At 42.3% G+C, this 21883-nt stretch overlaps 1 protein-coding gene across 1 annotated transcript in view; it reads right to left on the bottom strand.

Annotated features, from left to right (window-relative positions):
* Positions 1-21883, bottom strand: part of LOC118367222 (Krueppel-like factor 12) — a 166126-nt gene that overhangs the window by 63687 nt on the left and 80556 nt on the right. The window contains exon 3 of the mRNA XM_052493986.1: positions 15268-15850. Coding sequence (XP_052349946.1) covers positions 15268-15850 — 583 coding nt within the window. The remainder of the gene's footprint in view (positions 1-15267; positions 15851-21883) is intronic.

The following is a 21883-nucleotide window of genomic DNA, read 5'->3' as shown; positions in this document are numbered from 1 at the left end:
GATGAAGGCTTGGCCTGGAAAGTTTTTTTCAGCCAGTCACAGACAGCTGGGATAAGGTGAGAGGAGAAGAGCATTTAGATGCGAAAAGAAAGGGATCATGCTGTATGTAATGTGGCTGTTATGAAAAGGTAACTGTGTTTGCATGTTATCAGGGATGTATTTATTCCAATGATTCTGTTAAAAAATATATATTAAATGGAAACAAACTAAACAGAACGAGGATAAACATACCTGAATTTGTTCAATAGAAATTCCCGTTTGTAACTAATGATTACACCCGAGATCAGCTACAAATAAAATTAAAACTAAATAATTAAAGATGCTGGCAGGAGTGTGTAAGGCCGTTTTGAATATGTCAATGTCTGTCACTTTGATTACTCAATTCATAGGCTAGGTTGTAGCTACCTCATGATGGGTATAGGGAACATTTGATTATCATGTCGTAGCCTAAACCTATCTATGTTACATTGAGCTGTGTGAATGGGATATGAATGAAAGTCATCCAATATGTTGTAATAGAAATAAGGCCATGCTCATAAAAAAAATGTGCTATCTTCCCTCATCTTAAACGGCACCGATGGCCACTGGTGTAGTGGTAGAACCAAAACGTGCAGCCCTCATGGTCCCAAAGAAGAGTTTGGGAAACGCTGCCCTAACCACTTTAAGCAATGCATTCAAATAAAGTTTTGCTGTATAAAGAACTTGCTTTATGCTTTATAAATGTAGCTATTTGTCAAATTAAAGTGTTTTTCATGGTTGCAAAGGCAAGGGATGCAAATGCCGCATGTGTGTGTGTACGTACCTATCGCCGTGCCTAAGATTACTATAATATAATGTTCACAAGTATATATGAAACAGAATATCTGACGCTGGGTAAGTTGAAAAATGACCAAGATCTAAAAATGTCCCAGTATCCCTTTAACCTGTTACTCCTACCCCCTACTTTTTCGAACATTCTGTTAAAAATCGCGCAACATTTCAGCGCCCTGCTGCTCATGCCAGGAATATAGTATATGCATATGATTAGTATGTGTGGATAGAAAACACTCAGACGTTTATAAAACTGGTTAAATCACGGCTGTGACTATAACAGAACGTGCGTTTCATCGAAAAGTGCAGGAAAATCTGATCACTGAAAATGGAAAAATATATCCATGCGCGACTTGAACCGTTTGATAAAGGTGAACCACATTTAATGGGGCTGAGGTTGCAATACCTACAGCTTCCACACATTGTCTAGAGTCTTGTCATTAGTCTACTATTTGTTTCTTGGTCAAACAGACGCAAGGCAGCGCAGTTCTTCCGGTCTCCGACCGGATATTTTGGTTGAGATTTACCCGGACATTATTTCCAGACGGACAGCTAAAGAATATACTTCGCCTCGTGATCAATTTGATCGCTTATTAAAGTTTACTAATACCTAAAGTTGCATTACAAAAGTATTTCGAAGTGTTTTGTGAAAGTTTATCGTCTACTTTTTTAATTTAAAAAAATGACGTTACGTTATAAGACGCTATTTTTTTAGTTTATCACACAGTCTTCATAGATCGATATCTAGGCTATATATGGACCGATTTAATCGAAAAAAAGATCCAATAGTGTTTATGGGACATCTAGGAGTGCCAACAAAGAAGATGGTCAAAGGTAATGAATGTTTTATATTTTATTTGTGCGGTTTTTATAGAGACGACTATGCTAATTATTTTGTTTATGTCCCCTGCGGGTCTTTTGGGGTGTTACGTGCTATCAGATAATAGCTTCTCATGCTTTCGCCGAAAAGCATTTTAAAAAATCTGACTTGTTGCCTGGATTCACAACGAGTATAGCTTTAATTCAATACCCTGCATGTGTATTTTAATGAACGTTTGAGTTTTAACTAGTACTATTAGCATTTAGCGTAGCGCATTTGCATTTCCAGATGTCTAGATGGGACGCCTGCGTGTCAGGTAGGAGCAAGAGGTTAACTGTAATTGATTGAGCTTGCTTGGCACAATTAAATCAATGACATAGTCTCCAAAAGTGCCAAACCACACCCATCTGGCACTCCCATTGAAACTCCAGACAGACTTAAGCAAACACTCAAAGTATTTAAGATTTCAGTCACTATTTGTACCCAGGTCTGACTATTACAGCAGGACGAAAACACAGCCAATACTAAAACTACAACTCTGTCTCTGGGTTTCCTTTATAGGGTCTTCCTTCCCCCCAACACTGATAATCTACATTTTCAGCAAGCCCCCTAATTACACAGGGTGATTAGTAGAGACGTTAGTTTGAAAATGTGTATTTTGAGCAAGGGAAGGGGACACAAAAGAGGAGTGCATGGTGGAGAGGTGGGCAGAGCCCCAGCGGGTTTCGCCTTTTGTTTCCAGTCAAGTGTTGTTTCCATGGCAACCTCCTGCTGGAGACAGTGAAAGGGTACACGCCCATCTCTCTGAAAGAGAATGGCCAACCTGTGTGTGAATGCGTGCGAGAGAGGGAGGACAGCAGTTCTCCCATCATTCTCCTGATCCTACCTTTCAAGATAGTGTAGTACAGATAATTTATACAGGAATAGATCCCAAAGAGAAATTATGAAGATGACTTCCTGAGCCCATCCATCTACGAACTTGAAGAGCCTAACCAAACCTTGTAAACCAACAAGTTTACAAATAAGATTAAGACTAATAATGAATTAATCACATTTCACCTAATACAGCGACATTTAGGGAAGCTTATGTGTCTGCAACACAGTATTGATACATAAAGAATAAATGTCACATTCTACAAAGAAGCACAAAAGTGTGGAGCTGTTGTCCAGTGGTAACACTCCAGGTTCTATGCACATGTTTGACCCCTGCAGGAGACTGGTGTTCAATCTACAGTTGCGCTGTGTATGTTCCTTATCTAACCCCCACTGCTTGTAATCTGTCTGTCAGCAATGCATAAAAAAGACAAAAGGAGTGTGACTCTCCATGAAAAAATAAGAACAATAAAGTGCCTATTAAGGGGGCGGGTTGTGTAATCCAACAAAGAATTACAGTTGAAGTCGGAAGTTTACATAAACTAGTTTTAATGACTCCAACCTAAGTGTATCAACTACTCCACAAATTTCGTGTGAAAAAACGATTGTTTTGGAAAGTCGGTTAGGACATCTACTTTGTGCATGACACAAGTCATTTTTCCAAAAATTGTTTTCAGACAGATTATTTCACTGTATCACAATTCCAGTGGATCAGAAGTTTACATACACTAAGTTGACTATGCCTTTAAACACCTTGGAAAATTCCGGAAAATTATGTCATGACTTTAGAAGACTCTGATAGGCTAATTGACAACATTTGAGTCATTTGGAGGGGTACCTGTGGATGTATTTCAAGGCCTACCTTCAAACTCAGTGCCTCTTTGCTTGAAATGGGAATATCAAAAGAAACCAGCCAAGACCATCTTAACAAAAATTGTAGACCTCCACAAGTCTGGTTCATACCTAGGAGCAATTTCCAAACACCTGAAGGTACCAGGTTAATCTGTACAAACAATATGGGACCAACCATGGGACCACGCATCTGTCATACTGCTCAGGAAGGAGAATCATTCTGTCTCCGAGAGATGAACGTACTTTGTTGTGAAAAGTGCAAATCAATGCCAGAACAACCGAAAAGGACCCTGTGAAGATGCTGGAGGAAAATAGGTACAAAAGTATCTATATCCACAATAAAACGAGTCCGATATCAACATAACCTGAAAGGCCGCTCAGCAAGGAAGAAGCCACTGCTCCAAAACCGCTGTAAAAAAAAGCCAGACTACGGTTTGGAACTGCACATGGGGACAAAGATTGTACTTTTTGGAGAAATGTCCTCTCGTCTGATGAAACAGAAATACAACTGAAAAGGGGGAGGCTTGCAAGCCGAAGAACACCATCCCAACCGAGAAGCAAGGGGGTGGCAGCATCATGTTATGGGGGTGCTTTGCTGCAGGCGGGACTGGTGCACTTCACAAAACGTTCATCCCTCATGATGCCATCTAGTTAAGTGGATATATTGAAACAACATCTCAAGACATCAGTCAGGAAGTTTGGTCACAAGTTTGGTCACAAATGGGTCTTCCAAATGGACAATGGCCCAAGCATACTTCCAAAGTTGTGGCAAAATGGCTTAAGGACAACAAAGTCAAAGTATTGGAGTGGCCATCACAAAGCCCTGCCCAAAATCCTATAGAAAATATGTGGGCAGAACTGAAAAAAATTGTGTGCGAGCAAGGAGGCCTACAAACCTGACTCCGTTACACCAGCTCTGTCGGGAGGAGTGGGCCAGAATTCACCCATCTTATTGTGGGAAGCTTGTGGAAGGCTACCCGAAATGTTTGACTCAAATAAAACAATTTAAAGGCAATGCTACCAAATACCAATTGAGTGTATGTAAACTTTTGACCCACTGGGAATGTGATGGTAGAAATAATAAAACAAAAAAGTATTCTCTCTACTATTATTCTGACGTTTCACATTCTTATAATAAAGTGGTGATCCTGACTGACCTGAAACAGGGAATTTTTACTAGGATTAAATGTCAAGAATTGTGAAAAAACGCATTTAAATTTGTTTGGCTAAGGTGTACGCAAACATCCGACTTTAACTGTACATGGGTGTGCATTCCACTATAGGATAGTGTGACTGAAGTGAAATGTACTTTGGCTTGCTCTGCATTGCTTTTCAAATCAGAAAAACAGTTTGTTTAGATACTATTGCATAAGTACTTACCAAACCCAATGACTCTACATTACAGTTCTGTGTTCTGTCTGTTACACACACACACACACACACACACACACACACACACACACACACACACACACACACACACACACACACACACACACACACACACACACACACACACACACACACACACACACACACACACACACACACACACACACACACACACACGCTCTGTGTGCCTCATGTTTTGGCTGTATCACTACAGTGACTGTGTCTGCCCCACCCAAAGCTGACCCCGATTCCACTGATCTCTTCTCACACACTGGGTGGAGCTGTTGATGTTGCTGTGTGTGAGTGTTCTCAATGTACACTGCCAGCCATTTTCAATATCGGTCTCCACCCTATTACGCAAGCCTTGTTTTTACTCTCATTCGTCCTCTCTCCTCTTCCAGAGAGCAGACACCCAGTGTTTAAAACGTGTGTGTGTGTGTGTGTGTGTGTGTGTGTGTGTGTGTGTGTGTGTGTGTGTGTGTGTGTGTGTGTGTGTGTGTGTGTGTGTGTGTGTGTGTGTGTGTGTGTGGTGTGAGAGACAGCAACCTCAGATAAACAAGGTTCTTTGACAAAAAACTGCTCCCCGGTATACAGCTCCAGTCCACTTGACAGAAACACCCAAAGTCACTAGTGGTTTAAACACACTGACTGTAAAATCACACCCTGTAGTAAGCCTGCCTGCTCTAAAACAGATGGTTCAGGCAGGGCCACGCCAGCTAACCACAAACATACAAGCATGCACACAGGCATACATGCAGGCACACAGGCATACATGCACCCACTCATGAACATAAATTACACACAAATGCTCTCTCTCTTGCTCTCTTTCCCCCATTTAACCTGAACACATCTCTCCCATCTCTTTATCCCCCATAAACAAAACAATTAGAATACAACATTTGTTAAGCAGCAGTAACCGCTGCAAGGTATAAACGTTTCGTTTTTTTGTTGTTCAGCATTAAGTCCAGCAGGTGATTAGCGCAGCATTACAATTCAGTCATTCAACAGACGATCTTATCGAGAGCATACATTATCATATTTTCTCGCATTGGTCCCCCCGTGGGGACCCCACCACCCTGGCGTAGCAAGTGCCATGCTCAACCAACTGAACCACACGAGACCAATAGCATGTCGTGGGTAGCATTGGACCTCTGGGATGGGGGCGGCCAAGGTGGGGCTGGTGGGGCTAATTAGACCAGCTATTGGTTCAGTCCGACTCGGTAAGGTGCTACTCTGGTCAGCAGAGGATGGACCAGTGAGTGAGTGGTTGGGAGACTTGCTTAAAGTGGAAGATGTTCCCTGTCACCATTTGCTGTCCACATTGTGCTGTGATCATGGTTCCTTTGATTGCAGTGACTTGGTGTGGGTCTGGATGGAAAGGTGACTGGAATTTGTTGGCAGGTCGCACGAAGTCTCCAATGTCAAGTGGCGAGGCATGACAGAAGCATCTTTCATGATGCTCTTTCATTTTTAGCTTTACCTGTGTGTCTGTCTGTGGCTCTCAGCTTGTTAGGGTCCATGGAAGGAAGGCTGAATTTGTTGATTGAACATAACTGTAACGGGAGGTTTTCCAGTGGAGCAGGGTTCTGTCGCTCTGTCGGCTCTTACAGAATGTCTTTGCTCTTGCTGAATGTCTTTATGTTGCAGCGTAGCAATGCAAAGGGTATTTTTCAGAGTCTGCATGAATCGTTCCACTTCTGAATTGGCCTGTGGTGTTATTCTTCTGTGATTGAATCCCAGGTAGATAGGGAAAGAGGAAAAACCCTGGGAATTGAAAGGTGGTCCATTGTTACTCTTAACAGATGCAGGGTTGTCAAGGAAGAGAAGATCTTCTCCAGCTTTGGAATGACTGCCATAGCAGATGTACTGAATACCTTTTCAACTTCTGGAAAACTTAATCCATGAATACAAACAGCAGTGGTGTGTATTCATGGATGCCAAGGGAAGCCAAGCTTACCCAAATTTTACTAATTTTACTAATATTTTTTTCCCTTCTCTTTGTGTTTTCATAATTTTCCTTAAATTTGCTGAATCTCTCTGACTGGCAAAATCATCCAAGAGAGTGAAACAGCGCCCCTCTGTCTCAGTATGTGTAGCCCATACAAAAAGAGTGTGACTGTATGATTTGATATATTGATGCCAGCAAGCATTTGGCCTCCCTTGATAAAAAAAAAACATAAAATCATTTGCCAATCAATGTTGCACTGAGTTCAACTGTGGGTAGTCCTGGCACAGAAAAAACATCCCCCAAGGGAGGCCAGTTTGGATTTGGCTTCACGCAAATCAAATCACATCGAAAGAAAAACATTGTCATTGTCAGAAAAAGGTGTCTGTTTCTGGTCTGTTTGTGTTGTTGTCCTGCAGTAGCTAGCTAAATTGGCCCTTTCCTCAGCCAGGGATGGAGATGGGGATTTGTGGTTTTGACTTAATTGTCCGTAAAGACCAATGATTACAACGATGATTCTGATCAAACCATAAATTCATATGTTGTGGCCTGAGATGACTGAAGTACAATATGTAGCCTAGTAGGCTCACGCTAACTACCTTGCTAACTTGGCGGGTTCATGATTTCCCATGCCAGGAAAAAAAGGCTATCAAGCATTTTAGCCAGGTAACCTGCGACAACAAAAAATGAACAATGTGTACTACTCTATGACAAAGTCATTGACAGTTTTACCAACATGAAAGAGAAGAGGATAGCATTGTCCGTCAACTAGTCTAGGGCACGTATGCACACACACACAGAAATCAGTACCATGGATTGGACTAAATCGTTTTTTGTATCTTTACATTTCTTTTCACTGTACTAGACTAGCCTAATTTATTTAATGATGTTGAAATGTTTAAGTTGAAATGGTGCTGAAAGAGTGGAGGCAGTGCTCCTGTTTTCTTTGTGCTTTAACTCTCAGTGGTTCAAAATGAGTAGTTGTTTAGTAAGTCAGAGATCATCAACAAGATTCAGACGCGGGATGATTTTTTCTTGGGCGGATGTCATAGGGCTGGAACATAATTACAAATCATTTATAGACTAGAAATTGATCGCAAGAAGCCCAAACAGATATAATATTTGACTAAAACAGAATCATTTCAAACCGTGCTTACATTTGGATACGATCACATATTGTTTTATCTCGCTATTATGCTTGCGAATACTTTGGAAAAGTAAAATCACTTTGAGCTGATTTGCTGGTGTTTTTAAAGTCATATATCCCACCAGTAAGGGAACCCTGCTGTACATAATGTAACTGTTTGTTACATGCAATATTTGCTTTGTAGACTTCCCCAGAAAGATGGTGGCTCTCCAGTTTTGTGATGAAACAAAAGCATGTGAGGTTGAATTTGTTCCGCCACTGTGTAACTGTTGTCTTTTTGTTGTTTCGACCGTATTTCATATCACGGTAGAGTATGAACAAATGGGTTATAGAGCAAACAATGCCCGGCTCTGTAGCGCTGCTGCTATGACAAGTGTATTTCCCCTGAACAGCAGATTGGTTGCAGACAACGTCAGTTCAGAGTTTTTAAAGTTTAGGCAGTGAAGTTAAGATTGTTAGGTTGGAGATACAGTTGAAGTCGGGAGTTACCATACACCTTAGCCAAATACATTTAAACTCAGTTTTCCACAATTCCTGACATTTAATCAGAGTAAAAATTCCCTTTCTAAGGTCAGTTAGGATAACCACTTTATTTTAAGAATGTGAAATGTCAGAATAATAGTAGAGAGAATTATTTATTTCAGCTGTTATTCCTTTCATCACATTCCCAGTGGGTCAGAAGTTTACATACACTCAATTAATATTTGGTAGCGTTGCCTTTAAATTGTTTAACTTGGGTCAAACATTTTGGATTGCCTTCCACAAACTTCCCACAATAAGTTGGGTGAATTCTGGCACATTAACCCATTTTGCCACAACTTTGGAAGTGTGCTTGGGGTCATTGTCCATTTGGAAGACCCATTTGTGACCAAGTTTGAACTTCCTGACTGATATCTTGAGATGTTGCTTCAATTATATCCACATAATTTTCCTCCCTCATGATGCCATCTAGTTTTGTGAAGTGCACCAGTCCCTCCTGCAGCAAAGCACCCCCACGTGATGCTGCCACCCCCGTGTGTCACGGTTGGGATGGTGTTCTTCAGCTTGCAAGCATCCCCCTTTTCCCTCCAAACATAATGGTCATTATGGCCAAACAGTTAAATTTTTGTTTCATCAGGCTAGAAGACATTTTTCCAAATAGCGCGATATTTGTCCCCATGTGCAGTTGCAAACCGTAGTCTAGCTTTTTTATGGTGGATGTGGAGCAGTGTCTTCTTCCTTGCTGAGCAGCCTTTCAGGTTATGTCGATGTAGGACTCGTTTTACTGTGGATTTAGATAATTTTGTACCTATTTCCTCCAGCATCTTCACAAGGTCCTTTGCGGTTGTTCTGAGATTGATGCACTTTTCGCACCAAAGTACATTAATCTCGAGGAGACAAGTGGTAGGATGACTGTGTGGTCCCTTGGTGTTTATATTTGCGTACTATTGTTTGTACAGATAAACGTGGTACCTTCAGGTGTTTGGAAATTGCTCCCAAGGATGAACTAGACTTGTGGAGGTCTACAATTTTTTTCTGAGGTCTTGGCTGATTTCTTTTGATTTTCCCATTGTGTCAAGCAAAGAGGAACTGAGTTTGAAGGTAGGCTTTGAAATAAATCCACAGGTACACCTCCAATGGACTCAAATGATGTAAATTGGCTTTAGAAGCTTCTGATAGGCTATGACATAATTTTCTGGAATTTTCCAAGGTGTTTAAAGGCACAGTCAACTTAGTGTATGTAAACTTCTGACCCACTGGAATTGTGATACAGTGAATTATAAGTGAAATAATCTATCTGTAAACAATTGTTGGACAACTTACTTTGATGCCCTAACTGTCTTGCCAAAACGATAGGTTGTTAACAATAAATTTGTGGAGTGGTTGAAAAACTAGTTTTAATGACTCCAACCTAAGTGTATGTAAACTTCCGACTTCAACTGTAGGTCATCTGTGTGTTCCAGAAGGGTGTGCCATTGTTCTGTTCTAACACCATTGGTTAGTCTGAGTAGACATGGTTCAGACTGTGTTGCTGCTTGGATTTCAGCCAGTGTCATAGCACGTGGAACATTGTGATTGACCACAAAGCGCACATGAGCTTCTGCTAGCTCTGAGGCATGGATATCATTAGGCCCCTGTTTGAGGACTGAGTGTCTGGAGAAGTTATCTGCTTGGTTGCCAGATCCAGCCTTGTATACAACAGAGAACGTGAAGTTTTGAAGTTTCAGCAACCATATTTCCATTCTTGGTGGAGGGGAGGACGAGGGTTTGTTGAAAGATACGCACAAGCTGTTTTTTGTCAGTAATCACAGTGAAGGTGTGTCCGACTATGTAGAGCTGAAAATGAAGGCAACCCCAGATTATTCCCAGTGCCTCCCTATCCATCTGTGAATATCATTGCTCCATATATGTGCATATTTCAACCCGAGCCAAGACTGCGCCAAGACCGTGATCCATTTACCTGGATGGTTTGCCTGGGTTCTGCAGTAGGAGTAGCAATGGTTGGATCCACCCGTGTAAAGAGATAGCTGGGCTTTCATCATCAGGGTTAACTGTGTTTTTGGTATTTTCAGGCACAAGTGAATGTTCAGTTTTCTGTGGTGCGGGTCAGGGTTATCTACTTTTGCCAAATAATTAATTTTCCCACAGTTGTAGCATGTGTGGCCATTTGCAGGGCACTCTCCTTGGTGAGGGAATGAACCGCCACAGTTAAAAGCATGTGCACCGACGTGCAGTAGTGGGTGCAGCCCTGGATTGTTGAGCTTGCTGGCCCTTGCGATCTATTCTGGGTAGTACCAGGATGTTTTTCCATTTCCTGTGCTTGTATTTCTGATACTTCATTTATTCAAGCTATTTCCAGGAGCTTTGTGAGAGTCATTATATGGTCCGTGAGAGCATGTCTCCTCAGTTTGTTGGATGAGAAACTTTGAACAATCTGCCTTCTAATTTCTGAGTCAGCATCAGGAAATCATAGGAAGCAGCAAGTGTACGCAGGCAAACATATTATTGACCAATAATTTCAGTCTCGGATTAAACAGTTTGTCTGAATTTGTAGACCTAAAAATATAAATTTGTCATTGGTGAAAAACATTGAGTCAGTACAGTTTTAGATTTGTCAGACTTATCATCTCCTGTGTCTTCAAGTGTAGAAAAAATATAGAAAAGTTTCTCCCCACAATAGCGGAGTAGCATGGCACGTTCCCATGCATTATATTTGATGTTCAATGCTAACAGGACATTTTCTTAATGTTTCATCCACTTCTCCCAGCTTTTGGCTAATATGTTATTAGATTGATAGCTAGCTGGAAAGGTTTGTGTCATGCTGACATTTCCATAATTGGTCAGAATAAACTCATGAAAAACAATGTAAGGGTTCAAACTAAATCCACAAAATCCTTGTCGCCATTTGTGGTGTAGCTGTTCTTAGTACTAAGAGGGGAATCCTAGTGTAAGGAATATGTAAATCTTGGTCTCATTTATTTTCCTTCTGTCCCGTACTATTACATGTATATCCTATTTCTCTCTGGGTATCACTCCCATAGCCCATAACTAGTGTGCTCTTGTGGCCAAAATCATATTTTTGCATCTACCTATACATTTTGAGAAGTGTTGGTATTTTCGCTCATTAAAATTAGCCATTTTAAAAAAGTAATCATAAATGTGTAAAACTTACCCACTTTAAAATTGACATACATAATTTCAAAGCCTACATTATTTTACATTTCAAACTGGACTATATTTATTAACTTATTTTGAAGAGAAGTGGATTGGGTTTACATAGGAATTTGGCAGGCTTGGAACCAGCTGGCCGCCCGTCAAAACTGAGCAATCGGGGGAGAAGGGCCTTGATCAGGGATGTGACCAAGAACCTGATGGTCACTCTGACAGAGCTCTATAGTTCTTCTGTGGAGATGGGAGAACCTTCCAGAAGGACAACCATCTCTGCATCACTCCAAGAATCAAGCCTTTATGGTAGGGTGGCCAGAAGGAAGCCACCCTTCAGTAAAAGGCACATGAAAGCCTGCTTGGAGTTTGCCAAAAGGCACCTAAAGGACTCAGACCATGAGAAACAAGATTATCTGGTCTGATGAAACCAAGATGGAACTCTCTGAATGCCAAGCTACAAGTCTGGAGGAAACCTGGCACCATCCCTACGGTGAAGCATGGTGGTGGCAGCATCATGCTGTGGGGATGTTTTTCAGAAGCAGGAACTAGGATAATAGTCAGGATCAAGGAAAAGATGCACAGAGCAAAGTACAGAGAGATCCTTGATGAAAACCTGCTCAAGAACACTCAGGACCTCAGACTGGGGTGAAGTCTCATCTTCCAACAGGTCAACGACCCTAAGTACACAGTCAAGACAACGCAGGAGTGGCTTCGGGACAAGTCTCTGAACATCCTTGAGTGGCCCAGCCAGAGCCTGGAGATGAACCTGATCAAACATCTCTTTAGAGACCTGAAAATATCTGTGCAGCGACGCTCCCCATTCAATCTGACAGAGCATGAAAGGATCTACAGAAAGGAATGGGACAAACTCCCCAAATACAGGTGTACCAAGCTTCTAGCGTCATACCCAGGAAGACTCAAGGCTGTAATCGCTGCCAAAGGTGCATCAACAAAGTACTTAGTAAAGGGTCTGAATACTTATGTAAATGTGATATTTCTGTAGTTTCTTTTATACATTTGCTAAAAAATCTAATTTGAGGTATTGTCTGTAGATTGATGAGGGGGGAATGATATAACCATTTTAGAATAAGGGTGTAATGTAACAGAATGTGGAAAAAGTCAAGAGGTCTGATTCCTTTCCGAAGGCACTGTATATACCTGTATATATATATTACACACAGTGCCTTCGGGAAGTATTCAGACCTCTTGACACACATAAACACATATACATATATATATACATATATATACACATACACATATATACACACACACACACACACACACACACACACACACACACACACACACACACACACACACACACACACACACACACACACACACACACACACACGTGTATATACAGTGCCAGTCAAACGTTTAGACACACCTACTCATTCAAGGGGTTCTTTATTTTTACTATTTACTATGAAATAACTATGAAATAACAGAAGGAATCATGTAGTGTCTAAAAAATTGTTAAACAAAACAAAATATATTTTATTTTTGAGATTCTTAATTAAAAGTAGCCACCCTTTGCCTTGAAACATGAGCAATGGACATTAGACCGGAGGAAATCTGTCCTTTGTGAGATTTTCTTTCCAACCACCGTGTCTTTGTGAGATGCAGAGTCGGTGAACAGATGATCGCTGCATGTGTAGTTCCCACCATGAAGCATGGAGGAGGAAGTGTGATGCCAGGGAGGTGCTTTTCTGGTGACTCAAGGCACACTTAACCAGAATTTAAGGCAAACTTAACCAGCATGGCTTCTATAGCGATACGCCATCCCATCTGGTTTGTGCTTAGAGGGACTATCATTTGTGTTTCAACAGGACAATGACCCAACACACCTCCAGGCTGTGTTAGTGCTAATTGACCAAGAAGGAGAGTGATGGAGTGCTGCATTAGATTACCTGGCCTCCACAATCACCCAACCTCAGCGGCAGGTAGCCTAGTGGTTAGATTGTTGGACTAGTAACCAAAAGTTTGCAAGATTGAATCCCTGAGCTGACAAGGTAACAATCTGTAATTCTGCCCCTGAACAAGACAGTTAACCCACTGTTCCTAGGCCATCATTGAAAATAAGAATTTGTTCTTCACTGACTTGCCTAGTTAAATAAAGGAAAAATACAAAAAAAATCAATTGAGGTGGTTTGGGATGAGTTGGACTGCAGAGTGAAGGAAAAGCAGCCTTCAAGTGCTCAGCATATGTGGGAACTCATTCAAGACCATTGGAAAAGCATTCCAAGTGAAGCTGGTTGAGAGAATGCCCAGAGTGCGCAAAGAGTAGCTACTTTAAAGAATCTAAAATATATGTTGATTTGTTTTACACCTTTTTGGTTTTGATGTCTTCACTATTTTTCTACAATGTAGAAAATAATAAAACATAAACAAGAACCCTTGAATGAATAGGTTTGTCCAAACTTTTGAATGGTACTGTATTTGGAGTATTAATCACTGAACAAAAATATAAACGCAACATCTAAAGTGTTGGTCAAATGTTACATGAGCAGAAATAAAATATCCCAGAAATTGTCCATATGCACAAGAAGCTCATTTCGCTCAAAATCTGTGTACACATTTGATTACATCCCTGTTAGTGAGCTTTTCTCCTTTGCCAAGATAATTCATCCACCTGACAGGTGTGGCATATCAAGAAGCCACTCAAAAACACAATGCCACAGATATCTCAAGTTTTGAGGGAGCATGCAATATGCATGCTGACTGCAGGAATGTCCACCAGAGCTGTTGTCAGAGAATTGCATGCTAATTGCTCGACAATAAGCCGCCTCCAACGTTGTTTTAGAGAAATTGTTTTAGAAGCCGCCTCCAACCGGGCTCACAACTGCAGACCCCGTGTACCCAAGCCAGGCATGGACCTCCACATCCTTCTTCTTTACCTGCGGGATGGTGTGAGACCAGCCACCATTCTTTGGTTTGCACAACCTAAAGAATTTCTGCACAAACTCTCAGAAACCATCTTAGAGAAGCTCATCTGAGTGCTCGTCGTCCTCATCAGGGTCTTGACCTGACTGCTGTTCAGCGTCGTAACCCCCTTCAGTGGGCAAATTCTCACCTCCGATGGTCACTGCCACAGCACGTATAGCTGTTTGCTGTGAACAGTGACCCATAGTGTTGGTGGGTTTTGATATGGGCAGGCATAAGCTACGGACAAAGAACACAATTGCATTTTATCATTTGCAATTTGAATGCAGAGATACCGTGACGAGGTCCTGAGGGCCATTGTCGTGCCATTCATCCGCCACCATCACCTCATGTTTCAGCATGATAATGCATGGCCCATTGTCACAAGGATCTATACACAAGTCCTGAAAGCTGAAAATATGCCAGTTTTCCCATGACCTGCATACTCACCAGACATGTCACCCATTGAGCATATTTGGAATGATCTGGATGTGTATAATATCGTGATGTAGTGATACAGCCATTGAAGAAGTGTGGGAGAACATTCCAAAGGCCACAATCAACAGCCTGATCAACTCTATGTGAAGGAGATGTGTCGCGTTGTATGAGGCAAATGGTGGTCACACCAGATACTGACCACTTTTTTAAAAGATGATTATCTGCATTCCCAGTCATGTGAAATCCATAGATTAGGGCCTAATGAATTAATTTCAATTGACTGATTTCCTTATAGGAACTGTAACTCAGTGGTCTTTGACATTTTTGCATGTTGCGTTCATAATTTTGTTCAGTATATACAGCATATAAAGAGAGAGGGAAAAGACACAGACAGACCAAGCCTGCTTTTTGTCTCACCTTTGCTATGGTGGCTCTTATGATTGTCCAGCAGAGGTAGCATGATGGCATTGTTGTGGAGGCTGGAGGGCGAGCGCACGGCTGTGGTGTACATGAGGGGCAATGACTGTACCACTACAGGGATACGATGCAGGTGGTGGGCCTCCATCTTTCCCCCTACTCCTCCTCCTATGCCCTGTACCCCTCCCAGGTTCAAGGGGCTGGAGGGTGGCGGAGGCACAGGGTGCAGGATGTGCAAAAACTGCTGCTGATGATGATGATGATGACCCTGGACACCGGCTCCAGGGGCCACCAGGGGCCCAGGTGTGAGCACAGATGAGGCAGATGTGATGACAGACGGAGAGGAGGATGATGATGATAAAGAAGAAATCGAGGACGGAGAGAAAGCGGAAGTAACAGGAGAAGTGGTGGAGGTGATTGATGGGGGGGAGGGGCGTGGTTTGTTGATTGACAGGTCGACAGGCTCGGTCTGCGTCTGGAAATGGGGGTCATGGGAGAGCAGGTCCTCAGGAGGTTCAGATTTGACTTTGCTCAGGAGGAGGGGGACAGCGTCCATCGTGGGGTAGCGGTGTACTTTGGGGGACTAGAGAAGAGAGGAGAGACACAAATCAGATCAATGATTCAACATCTATATTAGTCATGTGATGTTCGTGGCTTTGGTATGCATACCATAAAACTCTGCCATGAGACACAAGTTTGATCTTTGGGGGATGGAAACCTGTCCAAACATCCATGTTCTCTATGATATACATATAATTATGTGGATTTCTACATGCAGCAATACACTGCCTTCAGAAAGTATTCATCCCCATTGACATATTCTGCATTTTGTTGTGTTTAGGAATGCACATTTTAGTAAATTTAGCTCCAGACGAACCAACCCTCATTAACCGGTCAACAAATGGTTAAATCTTTTCCAAACAGTAAAATGAAGTGGACAACAGAAAATACTATTAGAGATCTGTATATAATGACACAATGCTTATTTTGCAGGCAGGAGGTAAGCTTAGTCCCAAAACATGCCCATAGAAATGTATTGAGCTTATTTTGGACAGATTTTGGTGAGAGTGAAACCTCTCGCTTTGCCTATTCCTCTCTGATACTATGCATGCACCGGACATTTTTCATGAAGTGCTTAATGGAAACCTGCAACAATAGCAAGCCTATCGTCTTACAGTTCAAAAGTTTACAGCCTATTATTGAACGTGCTACTCCTGTTATGAAGCAGCTAATAAAACGTAATTTTCAAACATTTGCTGAAATGCAATTCGCGGAAAACACCATTATAAACCTAATGCGAACAGTTGTGACAGAGTTTGAAATTTGGAAAGAGGAGGAACCCTACCCCGATCAACAGACCTGCACCCCCCACAGCAACTCGCCCAAGCCTCCCCATTTCTCCGTCACCCAAATCCAGATAGCTGATGTTCTGAAAGAGCTGCAACATCTGGACCCATACTAATCAGCCGGGCTAGACAATCTGGACCCTCTCTTTCTACAAATATCTGCCGAAATTGTTGCAACCCCTATTTCTAGCTTGTTGAACCTCTCTTTCGTATCGTCTGAGATCCCCAAAGATTGGAAAGCTCTAGACCCAAACTGCTAGACCTGTATCTATCCTACCCTGCCTTTCTAAGGTCTTCGAAAGCCAAGTTAACTAACAGATTACAAAATTAAATCTAGAATCGGCTTCCTATTTCGCACCAAAGCATCCTTCATTCATGCTGCCAAACTCACCTTCATAAAACTGACCATCCTACCGATCCTCGACTTCGACGATGTAATTTACAAAATAGCCTCCAACACTCTACTCAACCAATTGGATGCAGTCTATCACAGTGCTATCCGTTTTGTCAACAAAGCCCTATATACTACCCACCACTGCGACCTGTACACTCTCATTGGCTGGCCCTCGCTTTATACTCGTTGACAAACCCATTGGCTCCAGGTCATCTACAAGTCTCTGCTAGGTAAAGCCCCACCTTATCTCAGCTCACTGGTCACCATAGCAGAACCCACCCGTAGCATGTGCTCAAGCAGATATATCTCTGGTCACCCCCAAAGCCAATTCTTCCTTTGGCCGCCTCTCCTTCCAGTTCTTTGCTGCCAATGACTGGAACGAAATCCAAAAAAATCACTGAAGCTGGAGACTCATATCTCCTTCACTAGCTTTAAGTACCAGCTGTCACAGCAGCTCACAGATGACTGGACCTGTACATAGCCCATCTAATTACCTCATCCCTATACTGTATTTATTTATTTATTTATCTTGCTCCTTTGCACCTCAGTATCTCTACTTGCACATTCATATTCTGCACATCTACCATTCCTGTGTTAAATTGCTATATTGTAATTACTTCGCCAACATGGCATATTTATTGCCTCACTTATCCTACCTCATTTGCACACACTGTATATAGACTTTTTCTACTGTATTATTGACTGTATGTTTGTTTATGTGTAACTCTGTGTTGTTGTTTCTTTCACACAGCTTTGCTCTATCTTGGTCAGGAGTGGATTCCAAGATGGCGTAGCAGTCAGACGTCTTGTCGTGTCGTGTCCCTTGTATATATCGTTTTTTTTACATATTTTTCTTTGCATATCTTTTAAAACATCTTTGCTAAACCTCAACATCTAAATACTCTCCTGCAACCCGCCTCACTCAATGTAGTGTGGATCTGCTTTTTCTTCTTCTAAAGTATTTATATTTACTTCGGATCCGGAACCCCTCAACTGAAGCTAGCCAGCTAACTACCAGCTATCAGTCAGCAAACCATTGCTAGCGGTCCTCAGCTAACCTTTAGCTCGGAAAGCTCTCGCCAGTTCGAACAACGCGACTCTAACCAGAGCATAACGGACCTATTATTTTTATCCCCGGATTCCCACCGCAAACGGAACATTTTTATCTGGATCTTCACAACTAGCTAACTAGCTAACCGCAACCCCGGATGACTACTCCTGGCTAGCGTTTCCATTCACTTAGCTTGAAGCTAGCCCAGCCAGAGCTCCTGTGCTACCACCGAAGCATACTACTGGGCTACAATATCCGGACCCACGACCGGTCTATCGATGTCACCGCATGAAGAGGCATAAACAGACTTAACCCCATCGCAACGTCCCCCAAAGGCGAACTTTCTAGCCCTTGCTATCTGCTTGCTTGCTAATTCAGCCTGCTAACTCCTAGCTTGTTTAGCCCAGGCCTACTAACTGTTAGCTTGTTAGCACAGGCCTGCTAACTGTCTGAATCGCCGCGTCCCCAGCCAGCCCAACCACACACTGGACCCATATTTACTTTCAATCTCTTTTCGATTTTTAATTCGATTATACCTTCCGGTAACCTGCCTCACCCAATGTGATATGGAATCGCTATTATTTTAAATTTTTAGAACACATTCAAGAACCTCCAGAAGCTAACCAGCTAACTAGCTACAAGCTATTTAGTCACTGTGAGCCAGTTTTTTTATCCTGGATAATACTCGCCAGTCTAGCTTCCCTGTCCCATCCACCGCTGCCCCCTGGACACTGTGATCACTCGGCTACATAGCTGATGCCTGCTGGACTGTCCATTAATCACGGTACTCCATTCTGCTTGTTTATGTTTTATCTTTCGGCCCCAGCCGCACTCAGGCTCTGTGTGTAGTTAATCCGACCCTCTCTGCCTAGTCAACCCCATTTTACCTGCTGTTGTTGTGCTAGCTGACTAGTTGTTGTTGTCTCATCTACTGTTTTAGCTTGTATACTGTTGTTCAGGTTAGTTATCATTGTTTTAGTTAGTTTATAATGGAGCCCCTAGTTCCCCTCTTCATACCCCTGATACCTCCTTTGTCTCACCTCCCACACATGCGGTGACCTCACCCATTACAACCAGCATGTCCAGAGATACAACCTCTCTTATCATCACCCAGTGCCTGGGCTTACCTCCGCTGTATCCGCACCCCACCATACCCCTGTCTGCGCATTATGCCCTGAATATATTCTACCATGCCCAGAAATCTGCTCCTTTTATTCTTTGTCCCCAACGCTCTATGCGACCAGTTTTGATAGCCTTTAGCCGCACACTCATACTACTCCTCCTCTGTTCCGCGGGTGATGTGGAGGTAAACCCAGGCCCTGCATATCCCCAGGCACCCTCATTTGTTGACTTCTGTGATCGAAAAAGCCTTGGCTTCATGCATGTCAACATCAGAAGCCTCCTCCCTAAGTTTGTTTTACTCACTGCTTTAGCACACTCTACTAACCCTGATGTCCTTGCCGTGTCTGAATCCTGGCTCAGGAAGGCCACCACTTCCGGCCCGTCCTTGGACACTGTGCTATCTAACCTCCAAACGAGCTTCAATGCCATACAACACTCCTTCCGTGGCCTCCAACTGCTCTTAATTGCTAGTAAAAACAAATGCATGCTTTTCAACCGTTCGCTGCCTGCACCCGCACGCCCAACTAGCATCACCACCCTGGATGGTTCTGACCTTGAATATGTGGACATCTATAAGTACCTAGGTGTCTGGCTAGACTGCAAACTCTCCTTCCAGACTCATATCAAAGATCTCCAATCTAAAATCAAATCTAGAGTCGGCTTTCTATTCCGCAACAAAGCCTCCTACTCACGCCGCCAAACTTACCCTAGTAAAACTGACTATTGTACCGATCCTCGACTTTGGCGATGTCATCTACAAAATAGCTTCCAACACTCTACTCAGCAGACTGGATGCAGTTTATCACAGTGCCATCCGTTTTGTCACTAAAGCACCTTATTCCACCCACCACTGCGACCTGTATGCTCTTGTCGGCTGGCCCTCGCTACATATTCGTCGCCAGACCCACTGGCTCCAGGTCATCTACAAGTCCATGCTAGGTAAAGCTCCGCCTTATCTCAGTTCACTGGTCACGATGGCAACACCCACCCGTAGCACGCGCTCCAGCAGGTGTATCTCACTGATCATCCCTAAAGCCAACACCTCATTTGGCCGCCTTTCGTTCCAGTTCTCTGCTGCCTGTGACTGGAACTTATTGCAAAAATTGCTGAAGTTGGAGACTTTTATCTCCCTCACCAACTTCAAACATCTGCTATCTGAGCAGCTAACCGATCGCTGCAGCTGTACATAGTCCATCAGTAAATAGCCCAACCAATTTTACCTACCTCATCCCATACTGTTTTTATTTATTTACTTTTCTGCTCTTTTGCACACCAATATCTCTACCTGTACATGACCATCTGATCATTTATCACTCGTGTTACTCGTGTTATAATTGTAATTATTCGTCTCATGCCTTTTGCACACAATGTATATAGACTCTCTCTTTTTTTCTACTGTGTTATTGACTTGTTAATTGTTTACTCCATGTGTAACTCTGTGTTGTCTGTTCACACTGCTATGCTTTATCTTGGCCAGGTCGCAGTTGCAAATAAGAACTTGTTCTCAACTAGCCTACCTGGTTAAATAAAGGTGAAATAAATAAAAAGTTGCAGTTGTAAATGAGAACATGTTCTCAACTGGTCTACCTGCTAAATAAAGGGAATTTTTTATTTTTATATAGAAAAATAAAAAAATATCACAAAGTATGTGGACACCTGCTCATTGAACATCTCAATTTAAACTCATGGGAATTAATATGTGACCCATTTCAGGAAACTAGGCGTATGTCGTCGGTCACTACTTCACAGGAGAAGTTTGAATGTAAACATTTTTTTAAGTTGGTCAGTGTGTGTAGGTAAACCTGTCTAACGCTTCTTTTTTTATGAATCGCGTAGTAAAACTGCACAAATGTTGCTCACCAGTAGAGGACCGAGTTTTGAAATCAGTAGAATTTGAGTACAATAGCTAAGGAGATGGAGAAAACACCTGTCTCCGGATTACATCTTCAAACTAACGGCAACCATGGCATCCGTAACAGGAGACGCGTGCATCTATGATGTATAGGATAAGATAGTCTAGCTAGCTACATTTTCAAACATGACACATTTCTAATTTTAACAGAAAGTGGTTTCATTTCAAATGAATGTGTACTGTTAGCTAGCTAACGTTAGCTGGTTGGCTCGCTTGCTAACGTTACGTGTGTGATCTTATTATTTGTATATCAGAGCCATTTGCTTGTCTAGCTATAGCCTAATGTTAGCTAGCTAATATTGATCCTGGTTGATTAGCTACCTGCAGATTCATGCAGGGTAGTAACATGAGTTGGGATAATGGTTCATTGTGATGCCGGGTTCAATATGTCTTAACAAAAGACTCCACTATGCAAATAACCATTTGGGGTGTGTTCGTAAACTTAATCTGGCCATCTACTCCGATTTCAGAGCACTCTTGCCTGAGTGTGCCGGAGTGCAGAACAATGGATGAACTTATGAATGCTCAACACCCGTTGACATTGGCCAGTGTCAGTAAAACAATTATAATTAAATTGTTGCTAGCAGCACAGTTACAGTCACCAATGCCCTGGATAACATGAAAACTGTCTGACCAGCTCTGCTAGGTTGGGTAAAATGGTCAGAGTTTGGGTGGGGGCTAAAGCTTAAGTGTGTGTGAATGATGCTGATAGGTGTAGACAAAGAAGAGCTCTCCAGTAGGTACCAAAACATTCAAAGGCCCTTTTCTCAAAGTGATATTACAAGTTGATC

This window comes from Oncorhynchus keta, chromosome 34 (genome assembly GCF_023373465.1).
Source record: "Oncorhynchus keta strain PuntledgeMale-10-30-2019 chromosome 34, Oket_V2, whole genome shotgun sequence".
Taxonomy (NCBI): Eukaryota; Metazoa; Chordata; class Actinopteri; order Salmoniformes; family Salmonidae; genus Oncorhynchus; species Oncorhynchus keta.
The sequence above is the reverse complement of the archived record's forward strand: the minus strand, read 5'-3'. Positions and strand labels throughout refer to the sequence as shown.